Source organism: Onychostruthus taczanowskii, unplaced genomic scaffold (genome assembly GCF_017590055.1).
Source record: "Onychostruthus taczanowskii isolate IOZ18803 unplaced genomic scaffold, ASM1759005v1 scaffold15, whole genome shotgun sequence".
NCBI lineage: Eukaryota > Metazoa > Chordata > Aves > Passeriformes > Passeridae > Onychostruthus > Onychostruthus taczanowskii.
This window is the reverse complement of record NW_024498685.1, coordinates 398,995-421,748: the sequence shown is the minus strand read 5'-3', so window position 1 is coordinate 421,748 and position 22,754 is coordinate 398,995. Positions and strand designations below refer to the sequence as shown.

Below are 22,754 nucleotides of genomic sequence, written 5' to 3'. Positions count from 1 at the left end.
CAGTAACAACTTGTCACTATTGATGGTTGTGGGATTTGTGGGATCTAGTTTGCTCCAAGACTTTTTGGGGTGGGGTGGGAAAAATTGCATGTTTTGGGGAAACACTAAAGGGCTCTGTGCTTTCCTGCCCTGCCCAGGTACAATTTGATGTCAGCATGGGTGTCCCACTTCAAGGCTTCTTTTTGCAACGCCAACAAAACCCTCTGGGTATCCGTGTCCATGCTGGTCCTGCTGGCTGCTCTCACGAGCCTCCTGACGGGGCTGTCCCTGCAGAGGCCAGCAGATGCAGCCCCTGTGGGCACTGGGGACTCCTGGAGGTCGCTGCAGCAGCTGCTGTGGCCCTACACAGGACTGCACCACCACGGCCCTCCCCCGGTATAACCCCGGCTCTGCTGCCGGGGCTGCGCTGCCATGCCCTGCGGGACGGGAGCTGAAGCTGCCGTTATTTCAGGTTACATGTCTGGATTTGTTTTGTTGGGTTGTGGGTATTTTTAGGGGGAAATGAAGTTTTTTTCTTTAAAGCATGACTTGAAATGAAAGAAAAAAAATCTTTTTCCCATCCTGCCCAAAGTCATCTTTAAAAGTAGCTAAAAGGATCTTAGTTCTACTGAGGTTTACAAAAGAACACCAATTTTGTTCTATAAAACATGTCTAAGTGATCTAGCCACAAGTGAATGAAGAATTTATTTTGTTTGAACCAAAGATAAAATGTTTGCATTTTGGAACCTGTTTCAATTATTTGAATAGAAAAGGATTTAAGACTTGAAATGTAACTTTATTGAAAGCTTTTGATAATAAAGTTTTGAAGGAAAGCATGCAGTAACTAAGAGTATGCTAAGACTCTGGTAACAAGAAGAAAAATTGCATGTTTTGGGGAAACACTAAAGGGCTCTGTGCTTTCCTGCCCTGCCCAGGTACAATTTGATGTCAGCATGGGTGTCCCACTTCAAGGCTTCTTTTTGCAACGCCAACAAAACCCTCTGGGTATCCGTGTCCATGCTGGTCCTGCTGGCTGCTCTCACGAGCCTCCTGACGGGGCTGTCCCTGCAGAGGCCAGCAGATGCAGCCCCTGTGGGCACTGGGGACTCCTGGAGGTCGCTGCAGCAGCTGCTGTGGCCCTACACAGGACTGCACCACCACGGCCCTCCCCCGGTATAACCCCGGCTCTGCTGCCGGGGCTGCGCTGCCATGCCCTGCGGGACGGGAGCTGAAGCTGCCGTTATTTCAGGTTACATGTCTGGATTTGTTTTGTTGGGTTGTGGGTATTTTTAGGGGGAAATGAAGTTTTTTTCTTTAAAGCATGACTTGAAATGAAAGAAAAAAAAATCCCATTCTGACAAAAGTCATCTTTAAAAGTAGCTAAAAGGGTCTCAGTTCTGTTCAGGTTTACAATAGGATAGCAATTTTGAATGTCGGTAACAATAAACATGTCTAGGTGGTCTAGGCACAATTGAATAAAGAATTTATTTTGCTTGAATAAAGATAAAATGTTTGCATTTTAGAACCTGTGTCAATGATTTGAATAGAAAAGGGTTTAAGACTTGAAATGTAACTTTATTGAAAGCTTTTGATAATAAAGTTTTGAAGGAAAGCATGCAGTAACTAAGAGTATGCTAAGACTCTGGTAACAAGAAGCAGCTGATACATGAATGTCGGTAACAATAAACATGTCTAGGTGGTCTAGGCACAATTGAATAAAGAATTTATTTTGCTTGAATAAAGATAAAATGTTTGCATTTTAGAACCTGTGTCAATGATTTGAATAGAAAAGGGTTTAAGACTTGAAATGTAACTTTATTGAAAGCTTTTGATAATAAAGTTTTGAAGGAAAGCATGCAGTAACTAAGAGTATGCTAAGACTCTGGTAACAAGAAGCAGCTGATACACAGAATCAATAAACAGGAAGCCAGCTCTTTCCACTTTATCCATGGCTTCATTGCTGGCAGAATCCTTGAGCATATGGTAAAGTGTGGAGTGAAATTCAGACTCTTCTTCCAGCTCTTCTGAAAAAGGCTCACTGGTTTCAGTGAGCTTGAGGTTTTGTACTTTCTCACCACTGAACATAAAAAGGGCCCAGTCGTTGTCTTTGGCAGAACCTGCTGTGAGATGTTCGCTTACCTGTTGCAGGAAAAAATGCACTGTGAGGTGAAGCCTGTGCCATTGTCAGAGTACAAATTCTAATATTTGTGTGTCACATGCATTTAACCTGAGAGTGAGAAAGCCACTGCAGCTTTCAGCAGTGGGGTGTGCTACCTTTCTCTAGCCACATGTGTTTGTTTGTGGGAATGTCTGTCTGTCTGGGAGAAGTTTTAACCATATTTTAGTTCACAGGTGGAGACAAGCCAACAGAGGTTGCTTATTCCCTCCTTTGCAGTAGGGAGCAAAAGAAACCCTACAGGCAGGAAGAAGCTGTTCTTTAAAAAGCTGGCAGAGAGATAGCTGATTTTCAAGGGGCCTCTGAAGAGAGCATGAAGCTCTGTCACCCCAGCTCTGGCTAAGCCTCCCTTGGTGACTTACCAGTTCCATTTTCCTTAGCAAGTGTCTTTGTTGCTGAGACTTGTGTCCCCTGAGAGCTCTCAGGTGCAGTCTGTGACACTGAACTGAGGCAGGGGCTGAAGCCACCACGGGTGAGTTAATTGTCTCTAACTGGGGAAGGGATCAGTGCTGGTCTGCTCTGGAAATTTTGTGGGACTCCACAAACCTTGAACACGACTTTCTCTGGCCCTGCTTCTTTATTCCACTTGCTGTGAGCAAAAGCATAGCAAAAGCAGCTGCAAGCAGAGCCATCTGTTCATAGGCCTTCACTTCTGCCCGGGCAGCCTGCAGTGCACAAGTACAAATCAAACAAACAGATCTCTCTATTTCCCTGAGTTACAGCAGTGCCAGAGCCTGCTTTACTCAGTCCCTGGCTCAGCTGGCAGCACAGCAGCTCCCAGTGCAGGAAAGGGTGACCTGAGGGAAAAATGGGGAAAAACCACCAGGAACCTCTCTGGCACTCACCTTTCTGGGCACAGGGACATACTTGGGAGAGTACTCTGCTGGGAAAATGTTCACTCCAGCTCTTTTCAAAGCTTCTCTGAGGGCAAAAGGACTCATCCATTTTCCTGTGATGTGGGAAAGCACCTCCTCCTCCTCCACCACTACTGAAGACAACATACACTGATTATCCTGTTGTACAAACCAGTGAAAGCAACTTACTGGTCATGGAAGCTCCTTTCTGGTGTAGGTTTCAAATATTGGTATTTTTGCTATGCTGGGTATTACCCACATAATCTGTTACTCTGGGCTGTGACCTTTCATTTACAGGTCCTGAAGAAAGCCAGCTTTGTGTAGGAATTCAGAAATGACACTGGTGACATTTATACACAATGAACAGATGGATAATCATGAGTAGCTTGAACTTTGAGAACAAGGAGCATTAGTGGTAGGCTGCTAGAACTCCCTGTATTTCTCTTGGTAGAGCTGGGAGGAGAGGGGAACACTTTTGAGCTCTCTAACAGGTGGAATAGGCTTGAATGCAGCAAGGCAAAACCAGCAGCAAAGCACTGACTGAAACTTTCCAGAGCAAATGCACACTTTTGAGCTCTCTAACAGGTGGAATAGGCTTGAATGCAGCAAGGCAAAACCAGCAGCAAAGCACTGACTGAAACTTTCCAGAGCAAATGCACATTTCTATGTGAAATGTACTATTTCTCATAGTAAATAACAGAAATTAAATAACCAGTGCAGTGCTTGGAAAGGAAGAGATTCAAATTGCTCTTGTGGAAGCATCCCAAATTCTTAATCAGGGACAATAATTATGGGGCTTTTTTATCTGAAAATGTTTGATTAAAAAATTATTGACAGTACCTTAATTTGTATCTGAATGGTTGCAAAGACTGCAGTAACTGTGAAGAGTCCTTCATCCACACCAGTAGGATGCAATTCCCAGGCCTGATAGGGCAGGTTCAGATGAGCATCCTGGAGAAGGGCTACTGTATAAAAGGCACCCATACTAAAGGTGATGCTCTTTTCTTCTGCTTCATAGGTTATCTTGCTGATGCCATCAGTTCTCCACTGCTGGCCTGGACAAAGAGAATGGAAAGACATATATGGAAGGCTTCTGGCAGTAATGCTGAAGTAAAACAAACAAAGTAGTAACAAAAAACCTGCAGGATCCCATCGGGCTAGTACAGGCACTTTAAAATAAATCACATTATCAGGGAGCCTCAGGGTTATCTGTACTGCTTCCTGTGTGCCATCTTCAGCCTCTCCTGAGGAATATGGATACACCTCCAATCCAACATCCAGCAGCTTTGGCAAGAGAGGAAAAGGACAGATAAGGGGTTTATCAGGGTGATTTTTTTCTTTGAGTTCATCTAATCAGTGTAAAGCCTTTTAACACACCATTTAAAATGGTTTGCTAATACTGCACATTTCCAAGTACAGCTTTGAAGGCAGTAGAAGAGCAGCTACCTGGAGGCCTTGGACCCCTTCCTGTGCTGCTGAAGGCACCCTCAAGGCAGGGCCACAGCATGGGCACAGCCATTTCTCACAGATCCCCAGCCTCAGACAGGGGCACAGGAGGCAAAAGCAGGTGTAATTTCACTCTGTCCCCACAGTGCCAGAGGGAAGGAGAGGTCACAGGGGCTGGGAATGAACATCCTGGGCCTCTTCTCCTAACACAGTCCTGCCCTCTGAGTTTGGCTTTTTGGGAATTTTGCTTATTAGAGGTTTCCACAGTGCCATCTGTGGGGTAGGTCAGTGCTAGAGGAAACCAGAACCCAGTGACCACAGCCCTCAACCAGCCTGAAGAGCCTGGAGGTGAACCAGTAGTGATTTCTTGTACCACTGTGCTTTTACCTTTCAACATGAAAAACTGATGATTTGCAAACCTTGCCTGGTTAGTTTGCTGCTCAGGAACTCGTGTGCAGTGCATGTGACAGCAGTGACAAACCTCAGGAGCAGCTCCTCAGGGGCACCAGGGGCTGATCCCTGTCCTCCCTCACCTCCACCATGGTCCAGTCCCTGACGTCCTGGGCCTGGGGTGGCAGCTGCAGGGCAGAGATGTGGTACACACCCCCCACGGGCACCAGCTGCTCCAAATCCACAATTTGTGGTGCCTCTTCTTTGCCTCCTGGCTCCTCCTGCAGCAGGGAATCCTCTTCTGGAAAATTCAGCAGACAGCAGGAGTTAACTGGGTGCTCAAACTCACCGACATTCCCCCTCTCCTGATGTTCACTCTGTGCTGGAAGTGTTTCACTCTGCAGCATTTCAGCCCCATCTGCTGGTGCTCCTCAACACTCACTGAAACATGAGGACAGGCAGAGACCTGGGCAATGAAAAGCACTTCTGGACTGGGGCTGAGCTTTTGGATTTGTAGCCAGTTCCAAATGCTTTCTATGGGAATAAGGTTTTACTGACAGACAAAATGAGCCCATAGAAGAATTTCACAAGCACAATAATACAGTAGATTCTGGACAGGTTTAGTAAGATTGTATTGATATGCAAAGAAATGAAGCAAATAAAGAGATATATAAAAATAAGACACTAAGAAGTCATGTGCTGAAGGTGAAAGAAATGGTAATTAGGAAGAGCAAGAGGATTTAACACGAAACACAATTTTCAGATAACAAAGATAATTCCTTTTTTTCCTATGCATAATTACGTATATATCACAAATATATGAACTTATGGCTTAATTAGTTGGAAAATGTTAGTAAAAGGCAGAAACACTGTGGAAAATATGCCCATAAATATTTTCTTTAAAAAAGCCAAACCAGCCCACATAAAACATCACATGGGATGGTACAGGAGGAGAGAAGTTATTGTTGACAGGAATCAAGAAAAAAGTGTTCAATACTGTAAAAACAACTACTGTAATTGTTATGAAATTTGCTCTGAGAAAATAAGACTGTATCAAAAAATGAGAACGCTCTCTATAAATTGTCTTCAAGCTTTAAAAAAAATGAAAGTGAAAATGGTGTTAATTTAATATCAGATTTAGTTACATTCTGTAGAGGTCTTACTCTACTGTATCACACACCACCATAATGTCCTTTTACAGTTGTTCTGAACAACAAACTTACCAAGCAGCAAAAAAACATTTTAGTGCATTTTACAGTGGTAGCTTACACTTTAACTTGTTTTTTTAAACAATAATACAAAAATATGTAAGTGTCTTCTAAAGAAACTATTTACTGTCGCAAGGTAATTCATCTCCTTAACAGTGGCACAATAAGGGTAAATCCAGAGAAACTGCCACTCTTCTCTGTTGTTGCATTTCTGGTTTTTAACCCTCATTTACCTGGCTCCTTGTTTTGAACTTAAGATAACTGAGCATCCTCTCACTGCTATTCTCAAAAGTGATTGAAAGAGTATGCAAATCATGAGCATGCCAGAAAAAGCAGTTTTTCCCTTCTTTCCTTATTAAAACAGATGAACAAGCTGGAAAACACTCAGGTATAATTGTGCACATCTGTGCACATCCACTGCACCTAATACTGTGGTAGGGGTTTTCAAAGCCTGACAGAAATAAAATACAAATTCCTCCACATGAGGCCCAAGTCTTCAAGTTCTTTATGTTCTTTTGAAAACCTTGCTTTTAGGGTCTAGTCTGACAACTGGTTCTCTGGATTGTGCTCAGTCCAAAGTGTTGTGAGGTGGGGTTTGTTGTTTTTTTACCAGAATAAAAAGGCTGTAAAGTGGAGCTAAACTATGCTAATAGTTGTTTGCAGTTGTTTTATTTAAGCTAGTACCACAAGAAAACTCACTCTTATTAAACCAAAGGACAACACCACCATACTGGAGAAATTTGTAACTTACGTGGGACAGACAAACAGTTTTATTTCCTACAATCAGGCCCTCTCACTTTAAGCACCCATTCAGGTAATACTCAGCAACACCCCACACTACACCAATGCCTACCATGATATGCATTGGAATTATAATTTTCTGAGGAAGTAGATCTCCCCAGAGCCTGGCAGATTCATAAAGACTGTATGTCTCACATAAACATATGTATAATAATACACCTATCTATATAAACATGATAAACATGTTTAAGCATAAATAATAAATAAATAAAAATAAGTGTGGGGACAAACTCCATTTTCCTATCTGTCCTGTTATCTCTCCACATGATTTAGGAATCATTAACAGAAATGTCAACAAAACCCAAATGTTATCAAAACATCCCTATATTTATAAACTTTGCTCCATTCACATGGAGATATTGCAGTGTTTCCATAGCTCATGGGATGGCCGGGGTTGGAAAGGACCTTTAAGTCAGGTTCCAGCCCCCTGGGCACCTTCCACTATCCCAGGTTGCTCACAGCCCCAGCCATCCTGGTCTTGGACACTTCCAGGGATGGGGCAGCCACAGCTTCTCTGGGCAACCTCTGTGAGGGCCTCCCCACACTCACAGGGAACAATTTTTAACACATAAAATACTTAGCCTAAGTACTTTTGTAATGCTGCACTTAAAAAATAACCAAATACCTTGCGACGGCACATCCAAAATGTCTGAATTCTTCCCAGTCTCCTCCTCTGTCTCTTTTATATCATCTGTGTTATTGCTGGTCTCTTTCAGTGAGGTGAAACTCTCCTAGACAAAAACAAGAGACATTTTTCCATTAGTCAGAGACAAACACAATGAAGAAGGTATCACCTCCTTCAAGAAGGCCCAAGGAGAAGGGATACAGAAACATTTGTACCAATCTTGCTGCAGGGTCAAGGTTTTAAGAGAAATAATTTCTACCTAGCTATCAAAAATATTTTGAGTAAAAGTACTTTCTGATTTGGAACTGGATTTAGAGATAACCACAAAGTAATTACTTCATTTCCACAGCAAATTCCATCTTGAGCTCCCTGAGTACCAAACAAGCACCCAACACTTTTTCAGCAGAGTATGCACTCAAAACTTGTGGTTTTTGATGATTTTACAGCCAGCAGAGTGGCACAAAGTAAAATGTAAGTCAAGGCTGAATCCAAACCAACACTGAAACTGTGCCAGAACCCCATCTGCAGCTTTGGCCTGTGCCTGGCCCACGATATCTATTCCCTTTCACACTGTATTTCACAGTAATTACACACAGGAATGTGGGGAGCCAGACAGGGGACGCTGAGAAACATTCCCCTGGATTTCCAGACAAATATCCAGCGCAGACAGGGATACATCCTTGCCACAGCAGACTCCTCTGGAGGCACAGCACCTTCTGTGCCCTGGCTGTACCTGCCAGCATGTGGAAAGAACACACATCTCCTCAAACAGGACAGGAGGTGAGAGGACAGAAGCTGAGAGAAGTGGAGCTGGAGAGGGAAGAGGAAAATTCACAAAATGGACTGAGAGAAAGAGTGCCAAGACCTGGGAAAGAAAAAGAGAGGTAATAAAATGAAGCAGCTTAGAGAAAGTCTAGGAAATGTAGGTGAAAAGTGCCAAAATCTGTCATATAAAAAAAAGAAAAAAAGGAACCAAAAGAAGCAGGGTTTCAAGCACTGATTCATTACAAAGGTGTTGGGGACTGAACAGGAGAAAAGCCATGATCATGAACAGAGGTTTGATCCCCATTTGATCCCTGTATGGATCTCAGAATTTGTTCATTTAAGAGTTGCACTCAAGGATCCTTGTGGGTCCCTTTCCACTCATATTATCCCATGAAATTGCTCCAAATATAGTAAAAATGCCTATAACTTGATGTTTTGTCAGTTATTTCTGCATAATTTTAGCTAGAGAAGAGAGGGCATTTGTCTGCAAGTCACAGGTGATACACAGGGTGAAAACTCCAAATGCAGTATGGACAACACAAAACCAAGCAACCTCCATCACACCTAAAGCCAACATATTCCATGGAAGAGAACTGAGGAAGAGGACAGGCAGCCAGAAATCATATTTGAAAAGGCTCTAACAGCAAAGGTCAGCACACAGCCGTGGAACAGCCAGACACCTGCACAGCCAACACCTGCTGAACTCTGAATCTTAGCCTGAATGCTGCAAATTTCCCTAAAATGGGATTCCTGCAGGGATTTTGTGGGGCTGTCAGTTTTGCAGAAGCAGAATTCATTAATCTATATATGCCAGAAATTTACAGAAATATCTTGCAGTGTAGGGTATCTTCTGAGGAGGTTTTTACTTACCTTTCTCCCCTTAGAACCCGTTTCTTCTGCAGCAGGCACATTGGGTTCTTCCCTGCCTTTCTCCTCCTCCTCTCCTGGTCCTTGCCCAGTGTCTTCTGGATGCTCAGCTAACTCCATGCTGTCTGAGGCCTCCTGCCTCGGCAGCCCTTGGCACTGCACCCACAGGGGAGACAAGTGGTCGTAGTGGGTGTGCAGCACACGAACGGCCACGCTGCTCAGAGCCAAGGATTTGGGCAGCTCAAAGCCATGCCCTGCCTCCTGGAACACATGGTCCTTGAACCTGGCAAGGGCAGTGACAACAGCAACAGGGCCTGGTAAGATTGGCAGCACTTCATTTGGTGTTTCCTCACAAATGGTCAAATCTCTTCCAGGATTTGTTGCAGCATCTGAGAAATGCTGTGGGATGTCACGGTGCTTGTGCTGGCAGCTGTCTGTAAGACCCTCCAGCAAAGCCACAACTGCATCAAGGGGATCAGAAGTTTCAAAAATAAATCTTGACGGGATGACAATAAGGCAGGATCAGATGGCAGTTCTTCTAGAAACTACATTCCTGGGAAAACTGACTAATTTATTGGGAAAATTCCTGCACAGCTGTCTGTGTTAGATCACTCTCAGCACCTTTCAAAATAATTCAAGTAATACTTGCTTTTGAATAAGATAAGCTAGTCACAAGTTCTAAAAATCTTCCAGTAAAGCAACACTTAGCTTTTAATTGTTGGTTGAATATTTTTAAGTGAATCTCTCTGCTGGGCTGAAGGCTTTAACACTTAATCCATATGGGTTCTTCCTGCAGGTCAGTCTGACACTGCTCAGCACCCACCCTTCTACTTATCTGAACAAAACTCACAGCAACAGGTCTTTAGTCAAGCTAAAGTCCTTTTAATAACTTATTCCTTACATTTATGGAGTGGGAGTAGGAAGTCTGCTCAAAAATCTCATTTTGAAAATGTACCATCTATATGGTAATCCAATAAAAACACAAAACTTAGATTCAGAAATGACAGTGCATCCCAGGCTTTAAAGTATTTTCTCTTAACTGAGTACAAAGTATCGTTCACTGCTTTGCAAGAAACTGGAATAACTTAGAAAATATTAAATGCATCAGCAAGAAACACTGCTTCCAGAGGAATTTCAATTCTCTGCATGAGCTTTACTGTTTTTCTTCCAAATTTGTTCTGGCAGTGACAGGGTTCTGCTGCTGCATTTTAATAAAGAAATTTATATATCTCTAAACCACTCTTACCAGCAGCCAGCACTGAGAATCTGCAGAATGGATGCTATTCAACAACAACAACAAATTATGAGAAACTGATTCTTAGTGTTTACTCAACAAAGCCAGGTCTCATTTCAAATCAATAATTTCAGTGTGCTGTACCTTGCTTTCTTCTTCAGATTGACCCAAATACAGAAAGTAATGTTTTTATCCTTTAGGACTGTGTGCATATTCCCAGTTTCAGAATCTTCATACATACTAGCTATCTACAAAGAAAAAAGCCAATTAAATCATATGTTATTTATTTCACTTTGATTCACCTATGTTTACTTGAATAAATAAATAAAGAAATACATGTAAAAATGAAAAGACCATGTCCAGCTGTGTTGTATTTATATATTAAAGCACAACAGTAATAAACTCAAATCTGTTGCTTAAAGTTTGAACTACATTGTTTTTTTTTCTCTGACTTCATAAATTCTGTGAGCCAAGTACGGCCAAATATGGGTTCTTGCATTATTTCCCTAATTCTCAGGGTAAATTATAAAAAACAAACAAAAAAAGGACTTACTGAGTAATAATGGACTCCTACTCCAGATACACTGTACAGATTATTTTATCATTTAGGCAGCACCAAACTTGTGAAATATTAATTCTATTGGGAGCTTAATCCTAAATTCCGTAAACAAAAATTCAACATTTCTTAATTTGCAGGGGGTTTTGACTGTGCATATACAACTGGTTCACTATTTCACTAATATTCCCTTGCTCAACATACTTTATATATTATATATTTATTTATTATTTATATTATATATATAATTTACATATTTATATATTTATAATTAATGAAATTAATTAATGAATTAGTGAATTAGCAAGGTCACTACCTACACATGCAGCTCAGAAAACTGACTCTCCAGCACAATTTCATTTCCTTGTCTGACTACTCTTCACCCTTCCCAAGATCTTAGTTTCGAAAATATTTTAATTACATGAACTTGTATTAAAAAAAAAGTGTACAAGGAAACCTTAAGAGTTGCTTTTCACATCTACATTTTCTGATACAGTCAACAAATTTCATACAGCACCTCTTGGTTTCATCATCCCCAAGTGTCACAAAATTTCCCAGTAGTTTATTCTTGTCTGACTTAATGGTGAGATTTTCCACTGTAAAGTTCAGATTTTCAGGAGTTTTGAGTAATTACAAAGTCTGGTGAGTGCTATAAACATGGTTTGGAAACTCACAGACTCATCTCTGTGACAGCTTAGGACCAAACAGAGCCAACCATCATTAAAGGACACTTGGAGCTAACTTATGTGCACATATCACAGCTTTGAAGCAGCACATCTCACTTTGAGCAGGTTCTGGGTAGCATCATTGTACTTCTGATGAAGCAGATCCTGCAATTGCAGAATAACTTCCTGGTACTGGTCTCTTTGTTTGTCTGTGACCTCTTCTGGTGATGCCTCCAACAGAAGAAACTCCAACTTCTCAATCAACTAAAAAACATTTACATGGGAAAAGTATCTGTTTTGACACCATCCTTAAAATAACTTTTTTTTTTTTTCCCAGACAGGTAAGAAATCTAACTCAGAATCAAACCAAACCAATGAAACCTGTATTACACATGCAACTTTACCCCCAGTTTCCAGAAGACCCCATTTAACTTTCTGAAAAACACCATAAAGTCAGCATAAATGAAAATAAAATCCTAAATTTACAGAGCAGGCACAGATTGCTTAAAATTGCTTCACAAGCGATCAATGGCTTCTGTTAGTAAAAATAAATTCTGGGAACTTTTGCTCTTACATGACATTTTACTGGTTCAAGTGTTACAAAATGAGGCTGTTGTCCACCAAAGCATTTATATCTGACATGAGCGTGTATGCTCTGGTTTAAAATGGAAGGGAATATGGATGTTGGAATGCTAGACCTCAGTGTAGAAACACAGCACACAAATCCCTTGAATGCGTATTGAAAGTCAATACACAACTTCTTCAGGATTAACAACAGCTCTGTAATTTAAGAAAAATAGAAAAATTGAAGAAAAGCTTCTAGGTGTTGAAGGTCTTTCAGTTATTTGGCCACAAAAAAGGGAAAACAGAGTTAGAGCGGGCTGTTAAGGATATGCTAAGCTTAAACTGAAATACACCATTATTTACATTTAACACTACTTCCTCCTTCGTCATCACAAGCTGAATGTCCTCATCTTGGTCATCACGCCACAAGCTCATGAAAGTGTTGATTTCCTGAGGTACAGTGGGGTCAGGAGTCCCATCACAGCTGAGGTAGTGCTCCCACTGCAGAAGAGTCCAGAGAAAAGTGGATACAGGTGTGCTGCACACTGCTATTACAAGGAAAAGGAGGATTCTGAAAGACAGCTATATTATAGTGACAAATTCACACCTGCATCTAAACAGGATTCTAACACCACCTGGTTTATTATCCCTATGCCAGGAAAAAAAGGTTTACTTTGACATTAATGTGTTAAGATGCTTCTGCCCAACTCACACTTGGTGTTTATACCTGTTTATCAGTGCGTTGTGCTCTGTTCCACAAAAGCAATGAATTCAGTACCTGCCACAAGGGAGGGACTGGAAGAATAAAATGACTGAGAACAGAAACGAGGAAGGTGCAGGTGGAAGAGGCAGGTCTCAGATCAGATTCTGCCAAGAAAACTGAAAATTCCTACACTGGCAATGAAGTTGATTAAGAGCTTCTACTGCAATATTTACTCCTCCTTTCTCTGCCTCTGAAGGAGATTTCCTCTCTCTTACCAGCATCAATTCTCCTGTTGCAGAAACCTCTAGTAGAAATGTGAAATCCTAGATGAGGGCTTTTTAAAAATAATTTTATTTTCAAATCAATTCTTGGTCATTCCTATAAGAGGTGAAAAGAAAAAAACAGTGGCAGACTAAACCCACTTAATGCCAAACATAAGCCTAACATTGGCTCATGGGATCAATTTATCACCCGTAATGGATTTTTTTTCATCCATAGAATAGGATATTAAGAAAAGATTGCCCCCCTGTTTGCTGAAGATTAATAATCCCATGTTACTGAAAACTGCATTGCAAAGGAAAATGGATCTTTTAAAGGAAAAGCACTTAAAGGATTGCATTCCTAACCACTTCCACCAGCATTCCCACTGACTTCAAACAAAGCAACAATAGGGAAGTGCTGAGTACACTGGAAACTCCTGTATAGAAGACTGATCAATTTTCAGTAGTAAGACAACTGATTTCTTTTTTTTTTTCATCTTTACACTTAAAAGAGACCTTCACTTTTATCATCACAGTCTTAGAACTAACAGCACTTTTTTTTGAGAAAAAGGATAGATTTCTTGGTAAGGTGTAAATGCATGTCTTCATCTAAACTGAAATTGTTCAGAAATAGATGTGGAAACTCAGTATTTGGTATTATGTATTTATTTTATCCTAAATAATCTTAACAACAGACTAAAAGAAACTCTGGTATTTCCCACAATCTATCAGTGCTTTATCAGACTTATTTTAAAATCAATAGTTCTAGTTTGTCACAAAACACCCACAAACAACAGCTGGCAATGATCACAAGCTGTAACAGGGAAATGCCAATTGCATTCAGAGAGAAATGGTTATAGTGGGAGTGGTAAAGCTGTCAAAGATGTTGGGGTACCTCCAACTTTTAAATATTTCAAACCCAACTGGGCATCTTGATTTTACTTCACACTTTGCCCTGCTTGGTGCAGGAGGCTGAACTGTCAGAATTTCGGAAGTCCTCTCTAACATGGGCTATCCTATGATTGTGGAGTTGTTCTACAGAAACTTTAACAGGATTAAGCAATAATACAAGACAAAGACAAAATCCTTGTGTCCACAAGCCTATAGGATATTAAACCTTTGGTTCCTTACCTGACCAAATGCCATTATCAGACTGTTACTGAGTGATGTGTCTGCAAGATTCTCAAGAGTGAAATCTACTTACTTCCACACCTTACCACCTCAAATTGAACTTGACAGGTACATAATGCCATTGGGTGATGATACAACCACCACGGATGTCACCCTAAACTGCAGACATCAACTTTGAGCTGCATTTTCAGACCTTTCCAGCCCTGACCTGGGTTTGTGCCATACCCTTCAAAAATCTGGCAAACCTCTCTCTCTGAATCATGACCTTTCATATCTAGGAGCCACTGAAACAAATGTTCTACAGAATTTCTTTTTAAGCCCTGGCAGAACTTTTTTGGTGAAATGCTTAAAAGCAGAATGAATTAAAGAAATAAAAGAGGAAGAACAGGTACCAGTACATCTGGAATTACAATTCCTTTTGACTGTTGGGATATGGTGTGGGACATTGGTACTTTGATCACGAAACAGGCTCCTCTTTGCCCACATTTCTTTTCTGTGTGCTCCAAAGTAAAGAAAATAAGAGAGTGAGCATGGCCTGTCACTGCTTTGAGATGGAATTCAAAATGTTGTCATAGCACACACCTACATTCAAGAACTGGAAGCTCCTGAAGTCTCTTCATTGCCAAACCTCTGGGCAGATTTTGGCAAGAAAGATTACCTTGGCTTGTTCTCTATAATCCATTTTCCACTGCTGTGCAGAAAGAAACTTCTGTTCCAGTGAATTAAGTTCTGCTAGTTCAGTCTCCCTCTCTCCTTGATACTGTTAAAAAAATACATCTATCAAACAGCATTTAAATACATATATCAAACAGCAGTCAAAGATTTGACTTATTTCTTACAATTATTTTACAGAGAAGAAACAAACTGGGGACATTTAAACGAGTTATTATTTAAATAATAAATAAATCCAAACACTGAAAACTTGCTTCATTAATGAAACATCCAATTGAGAAGATTGCAGTAGTTTGTAATATGTTATTGTCATCACAGTAGCTGCTGAGCCATATGATAAACATAATGTGACATATGATTGCAACCTCTCACTTCAACAGTTTCCATATCAGCATCCTGGAGCCAGCTGTAATGGGAGCTGCTAAAAATGTAAGCATAACTTGGAAAAAACATGAAAGAGAGTTTTATTTTTTCCCTTTTAGTTTCTATAATTTTAAGGTCATCTTCTCCCTAGGGGGGAAAAAATATTCTGTGAAGTACAACAGGAGTAGACAAGAGTGACTCTTAAAAAAATTAGTTTGCTGTAAATGTCTTTTTTCTTTTTAGACATAGAAATAGTTATCTATCATCAATCAGTTTTTGTTCTGAATGACAGACTGTTCAGAAAAATAAATATACATAGTCTAATACACACACATATATATACAAATAGAAATCACTGTATCTGTTTGAACAGGGAACCAATTAAGGAATTTGTACCAAACATCCTCATAGGGAATCTGAAAAACACATTCAATTGAAAGCAGAGTGGAAATGGGGGAAAAAAAAAATGGCATTTAACCAAACTTAAGAAACACATACGACAAAAAGTAATATATTTAAATTTATCAAAACTGGAAATTTTCCTCAATATTGTTCCCAACAATAAGTGCATAAGAAAATGAATTCCTATAAATTACTGGAGTTTTACAGGCCTTGTCTCTAGTTTAGGAACAGGATTAGATTTTTTCATTGAGTAAAAAACTAACCTTTGCCTCAAGCTTTTCCAAGTGCTCTCGATACAGTCTTTCCCTTTCAAGTCTCTCTTCTTCTTCTTGTTGAGCTCGTAATAGGGCTTCAGCTGAGGATTGGGAAAGAGATCAAGGGAATAACCATGCTTTCCTAAATGAAATCTAAGAAATTATTTGGTTACCAGCTGTAATGATAAAACCACTATAAAATGAGCAACATAAATGTTTATCTTTCACTGCACAGAAATCTCCCATATGAAGATTGCTCCAAATTAATTTGAGTACTACTAAAACACACAGTCTCTGGCACTGCCCCTATCAGTCTGTGAGGATAAAAGTGGAATCAAGAACCAGTAAGTGCAGCAGCAGGAGTGCTCTCTCCATCTACAGCTTCAATGGACACAGATTCTCAATCCAAAATCTTGAGTGGAACTCAGTGTTTTAATCCCAAATTCCTTTTCTTCTTTCCTACAACCACCGGTTTCCTACAATTTCAATTTTACAGCTGTTTTCATTGAAATCCACATCAGGATCTGCTACTCCACAGATCCGGCTTCTCTTTGCTGCCATAGGGACTAGAAAATTAGAGAGGACGTGAAAACTAAAACTGATTCAAGCACTAAGCCTTCAGCCTCAGACTGCACAGCCTGTGCCTCAACCCAGATGTTCCCAAACGGCGACTTGATGTCATCACCTCCAAGTACATCATGTCAACTGTGTGCTGCACTGAGGCAAGAGCAGCAGCAGATCCCAAATCTGCCTGTGGCCACCTGAGCTTCTATTACCATCACAAAAGTTTACCAGTAATTAGCACTCACTCACTGGCAGTCACAGGCATGCCCAAGCCCCCACCAGGATGGATTAATGGCAAGTTCTTCCCAACTTCCTAACTGCAGTAGGAGTAACTAGAGAAGAGTATTGCTCTGATAGAGAAGTGAGATGCAGCATCAAGGAACAGGGAGTTTGGCCCACACCAGGAAAGAGGGAAGAACATTTCCATTTGGGAAACAGAGATAGCAATTCACATCTAGTTCAGGGTGTTACCTTCTGCCCATTTATTTAAAATTAATGATTTTGTCCATCACATTCCCTCTAAATGAAGTGCACAGTACCTTTCAGCTTTGCTTCTTTTTCTTTCTTAGATTTTCCCTTTTTGCCATTGGATTTCACATTTGCAATAAGGGAGAGGAAAACAAATGTCAGTATTATTTTAATACTGTTTGGCAGTTCTATAACTCTGTAACTTTTCCCTTCCAATGTCATCCCTCAATTAAAATTTTAGACTCCCTAGACAGCCAATGAAGGCCCCAGAATAGTAATGCATATTCTGGACTAAATTTTTTTCTTCTCTTTTTAATGATAATTTCTTAAAATTAATGTATTTTTCTATGCTAGACATCCCCAAACACAGGCACAACACGAGAGTATTTAAATCTTTTGGCTTAATGTAGAAATTGACTAGCAGGCAGATTTGATAAGAAAGTAGATGCTACAACTTCAAATATTTTAGAAAATACTGGAAAACGTATTTTGGGACAAGCCTGGCATATAGAAGCATCTAATTCACAAGACAAAATAGCAAAGAGTTCTCTTTTCTATTGTAAAATCTCACTCTAGGCAATTCACTGTTCACCTCCAGCATAATCCTAGAGTAACTATATTTTAAATTTGAGGTTCTCAGAAATTATCTGACCACTGTTCCTTCTTCACACACACTTATTTCACACTTTGGTTTTGACTATCACACATTCAGATATAAATAACTACTTGTTCAGTCCACACTACTTGGCATGGCAATAAATATACTGGCAAAAATATAAGTGCAACATTGAGTACAGAGATTGCCATGAAGCTGGGACAAATACAATGGTGACAATTAAGTGTTACCAGAGTCTGAGTGCATGTTATTGCATTTGGTACCAAAGCATTCATTTGCAAAATTATTCCAAAATAGAGTCAGTAAAACTCACACTTCTACCCATTAGGATTTCAGGGAAGAATTTGTTCTTTTCACTTAAATAAATAAATAAACAAACTGAAAATGGAAAACCTGCTTGTTTCAATTACGTGAAATCATGTTTTAGTCAACTTCTATTCACATTCCTATGACTTAACAGAGCACTGAGAAGAGTGAGATGCACAGCTGGGGAGGGGTAGACAAATTCATTATCACTGAATTAAGAATAACCCACAGGTTATTTATGCAACTCAGTTTCCCATGGACTTCTGCCTGTTGTCCCTTCATCCCCCTTATTCTGTGTCTAGCCTATCACTCAAATAACAGAATCCCAGAAGCATTCAGGTTGGAAAAGACATCCAAGATCATCAAGTCCAAGCTGTGCCCAATCCCCACCTTGTCCCCCAGCCCAGAGCACTGAGTGCCATGTCCAGGCCTTCCTTGGACACCTCCAGGGATAGCAACTCCAAACTTCCCTGGGCAGCCCCTTCCAATGCTTGACAAACCTTTCCACGATGAAATTCCTGCTGATGTCCAACCTGACCCTCCCCTGGCACAGCCTGAGGCCGTTCCTCGCATCCTGTCCCTTGTTCCCTGGGAGCAGACCCCAATTTCCCCCGGCTGCCCCCTCCTGTCAGGGAGTTGTGCAGAGCCATAAGATCCCTCCTGAGCCTCCTTTTCTCCAGGCTCACCCCCACCCCCAGCTGCACCTGGAGCTCCAGCCCCTTGCCCAGCTCCCTTCCCTTCTCTAGACACTCTGTCCATCTGGCAGTGAGAGGCCCAGAACTGGACACCGGACTCGAAGTGTAGCCCCACCAGTGCCCAGCACAGGGGACAGTCACTGCCCTGGTCTGGCTGCCACCTCATGGCTGGGACGGAGCCAGGACACTGCCTCTCTGCCTGGACACCCGTTGCCAAGCCAAACAAGCACTGGCTGCACTGGCCATGCTCCCTCCAGCAGCACTGCAGGCTTCCCTGCTAAAGGCACAAAAGCTTGGTGTCCTGAAGACGCCTCTTACTCCTTCAGATTCATTAACCCTGGCCAGCTGTCTCAGGGAAAAAAACTAAAAAATCAGATTAAAAAAAATAAACACAACAGTGAACTACAGCAAGTTTCTGCCTACCTACCTTTTTTTTTGCTTTTGGACCCTAGAAGATCAGAAGGGGGAAAAAAGGGAAAGAGAACATCAGAAAACAATGTATCAGGTAGAAAGGAGTAATTACAAAACTACTATTATTCCGTTACAATTGGATGTGATCATCTATTGAAAAACTACAATGACAAGAATTTCAATATTGCAGAAAATTAGCCTAACACATGATTCTTGCAATTTAGTTTCTACCACGGAGCCATTCTGGCAACAAAGTGTGAACCACCTCCCGGCTGGTTCCACACGGAGCAACCACAGCAGCAAACCACGGCACAAGGACTCATATCGGGGCTCTCACAAAAGACAATGCGTCCTTCAAGTGCTTCTTTCAGCCTCAAAGCCTTTTCCTCCCTCCTGGGACTTTGGTAGCTAACAGGGAATACCCCGCTTTACTCCACCACCTCATCCTTCCCCATCCCACCATGTAACCCGTACCCCAGGCCCCACCATGTCCCGCCGAGGGTGGCGGTGCCCGCGTCCCTCAGGATGCCAATCCCTGCGGCGGTGCCCGCGCCCCTCACGCTCCCGCGGCTCCTCACAAGCCCCGCCCGAAGCCCCGGCGGCCGCGCAAGCGCAGCTCGGGCCCGGCGCTCCCGGCATTGCCGTAAAGCGGCACCGCGGCGGTTCCGGGAGGAGCGGGTGAGATCCCGGTCCGGCCTCGCCGGGAGCCGCGGGAAACCGGGCATGGCTCCGGGGAGAGCGGGGCGGCAGGCAGAGCCAGGAGGAGGCGGCGGCCCGGGGAGGCCTCGCAGCGGGAGGTGGATTGGATTCCAGTCGCTTGTGATTTGGTTTTGGTTGCCCCGTCCCTGGCAGCGTCCAAGGCCAGGCTGGACGGGGCTCAGAGCAAGCTGGGATAGTGAAAGGTGTCCCTGCCTACGGCCGGGGGTTGGGACGAGATGATCTTGAAGGTCCTTTCCAACCCAGGCTATTCTGTGATTTTGTGTTTACAGAAAGAAAAATCAGCTACTTTGTCACTTATCCTTATATTTTACCGGTGCACACTGGACTCAATTTGTAATGCACTTGAAGAGTCCTTAAAAAAGCAAAATTTATGAATGTGACAGTTGCAGGAATAGAAATGTATATGTATAAAATGCATATACCTATATATACAATGTAGGAATATGTAATACATAAATACATATGGACATAAAAATAAACACATCAAAATGTTATTATAAACACTGTTCTATTAATATATACATATTATATATATATATATATACGTTATATATATATTATAAATACATAAATATGTATTCTATTTATATATCTTTACCACTTTATATGTGTATATATATGTAGTTTTTTAGCACACCGTAGAAGCAGCCAGGCCAGCAGGTGCAGAATTTTAAGGGTGTGAGAAAGCAACCAAGGAACAGCATGAAGTGTCCCAGTTGTTGAAAGTTATTAGAAGTTTATTTTCTGTTTGAGGAGAGAGGGGAGAAGACAATGAGAAACTAAATAGAATAAAAAGTAGGAAAGAAAGAAGAGACAGAGTACAACCAGAATTAGAGCAAACGGGGCTTGGTAGGATATGGAAGTTTTAGGAAGGCTGAGGTGGTTTACTGACTCCCAGAGAAGGCTAATTTTTAAACTGATTATCCTTCAGGTAACAAAACCCAAACAAACCAAAACAATCACACAAGGACAGAGTTCACTGAAATGTGAGAATGGCCAATTCTTTAAGAGGTGAAGTGATAAAACTGTACAAAAATGTAAGTGTCTTAAATGCCACCAGCACTTTCCTTAACCTGAAAATAAATCCCCTTTCACTGTGCACTCAGTTAATTAAAAACACATTATTCTTTTCTCTCCAAGCTGCTGTACCTTGGAAGGGAGTATCCCAAAGGAGCCGACTACTTCAGAAGCCGTTTGAAAGCAGCTTTTCTAAAAAACAAAGATGAGACAGATCCTGAAAAAATTAAGCAGCTGATTGCCCGGGGAGAATTTGTTATGAAGGAGCTGGAGGCTTTGTACTTCCTGAGGAAATACCGAGCCATGAAGCAGCGCTACTACAGCGACGACAAGCCCTGACTATGCCTGTAACCACACACACCCAGGAAAAGTAACAATAAAAGAGCTCTAACTGCAAAGAAGTGACATATAAATCCTTCCAAACCCTCTACAGCACAAATGAAGGAGCTGCTTCCCCACCAGAGGTCACTTGAAGGGTTTGCGGTGTGCAGGTTATGGGTAATAGGTTTTCCTGTGCTGATTTTGACTTCCTCAAACTAAAACTTCAGGTATGAAAGGATTTTGCAGGAAGGAGTGATTGCACAGCCCTGTTTTGTTTCACTTCATTGTATGTATTGAACAGAAACTCTTACCCCATAGCTGTGTGTTTGGGTCAGTTCAAAGCGCTGTGCTTGTAACCTGAAAGATGAACCCGATTTAAAATCCTCCACGTTGAACAATCTGTTTCTGCTGGAAATGAGCACCCTCTCCGAAGTGAGGTTCCCAGCCCTGGAGAGGGAGTGGTCAGTTCTCGTCTCCACAGTGCAGGAAAGACAAGGAGCTACTGGAGAGCATCAAGCAGAGGCCATAAACATGAGGGCTCTGGATCATCTCTTATGAGGGACTGCAGGATCTGGGCCTGTTTAGCCCAGAGAAGAGAAGAGTGAGAGAGGATCTTATCAATGCATATAAATATCTCAAGGGTGGGTGCCAAGAAGACAGTGCCAGGCTCTTTTCAGTGGTGCCCAGCAACAGGACAAGGAGCAATGGCCATAAAAGCAAGAAGTTCCACCTCATGAGGAAGAATTTCTGTACACTGAGGGTTGCAGAGCCCTGAACAGTTGCCCAGGCAGGGTGTGGAGTCTTCTTCTCTGTGGACATCCCAAACTCACTTGGACTTGTTCCTGTGTCACCTGCTCCAGGTGACCCTGCCTGGGCAGGAGGGTTGGAGTAAATGGTCTGCAGAGGTCCCTTCCAACCCAGACTATTCTGTGATTCTGTGAAGGTAAATTCTTAGTTTTTAACCTCATCTGCTCAACTTGCAGAGGCACCACCTTGCTGCGTCAGGGAGACAGCTGTGGGGTCAGGAAAGGGGTGAGTTTGAACAATAGTGCTTTAAGCACTTGGGCCCTGAAGACAACTCCTGCTACTGCTGATTTCTGCTGTTGTGTAACTGCTGCAGCAGAAATAGAAAACTTGGCCTTTGCCCCTGGAAGAGAAGTTTGGCCGTGGCTGTTTGCTCCAGGCTGTCTCTGTAGGCCTTGGCTCAACTCACACTCGTGTCAGAGCTGATGCTCTGTTGGGTTGGTTGGTGTTTCCACCAACTAAATGAGACTAGAGAGAGAAATAGTCTTTGAAATACAAGTAAGGAATCACTGCAGTAGAGCTGTTGGCAGTAGCAAGTCTTCATACTGGCACTAAGGAGTGTTTTAAGGTCACTCAAAGAATTGCCAGCAAAGGCATCAGCAAAACCGGGTTTAATATAAAAATAAAAAGTGTGACCAAGTCCATTCAACAAGGTTCACTCCACTATTTACTAGCTGGTTAAAGCACACAGAGAAAACACAAACTAAAATCAATCAGTTAAAACTAAAATCAACCAAAATTTATCTCTGAGGATTCTGGAGATGCAAAAAGGGTAAGGATGGAAAAGGGTAAGGATAAAATGAATAAGGGAGATGCTCCCATTGAGTCACTAAGTTCAGACTGGACCCCCCGCTGCTGAACTGAGCCCCAGATCTGACTAGTGATTTATGCCTGAAGTTTTAACAGCACTTAAACTT

General features: G+C 41.8%; 2 protein-coding genes across 3 annotated transcripts; one reads left to right on the top strand and one right to left on the bottom strand.

Annotated features, from left to right (window-relative positions):
• Positions 1-1,681: 1,681 nt before the first annotated feature.
• DNAI7 (dynein axonemal intermediate chain 7) lies at positions 1,682-19,541 on the bottom strand. Its single transcript, XM_041398621.1, is given in 17 exon segments — positions 1,682-2,118; positions 2,702-2,761; positions 2,764-2,820; positions 3,001-3,168; positions 3,850-4,064; positions 4,149-4,293; positions 4,989-5,146; positions 7,480-7,585; positions 9,115-9,394; positions 10,490-10,593; positions 11,684-11,830; positions 12,494-12,631; positions 14,883-14,984; positions 15,925-16,016; positions 17,019-17,055; positions 18,992-19,012; positions 19,462-19,541. Coding segments are annotated over 17 exon segments (2,109 nt in total). The 5' UTR covers positions 19,465-19,541; the 3' UTR covers positions 1,682-1,842.
• Positions 19,542-19,593: 52 nt separating this feature from the next.
• On the top strand, positions 19,594-21,429 carry ETFRF1 (electron transfer flavoprotein regulatory factor 1). 2 transcript variants are annotated; one of them, XM_041398543.1, is made up of 3 exons: positions 19,594-19,653; positions 20,627-20,732; positions 20,836-21,429. In XM_041398543.1, exons 2-3 carry the CDS (start codon positions 20,688-20,690, stop codon positions 21,049-21,051), a joined length of 261 nt encoding a protein of 86 aa, XP_041254477.1. In that variant the 5' UTR covers positions 19,594-19,653; positions 20,627-20,687; the 3' UTR covers positions 21,052-21,429. The 2 variants fall into 2 exon arrangements, with proteins under 2 accessions (XP_041254477.1, XP_041254478.1); XM_041398544.1 differs by having other exon boundaries at positions 19,637-19,772.
• Positions 21,430-22,754: the final 1,325 nt, after the last annotated feature.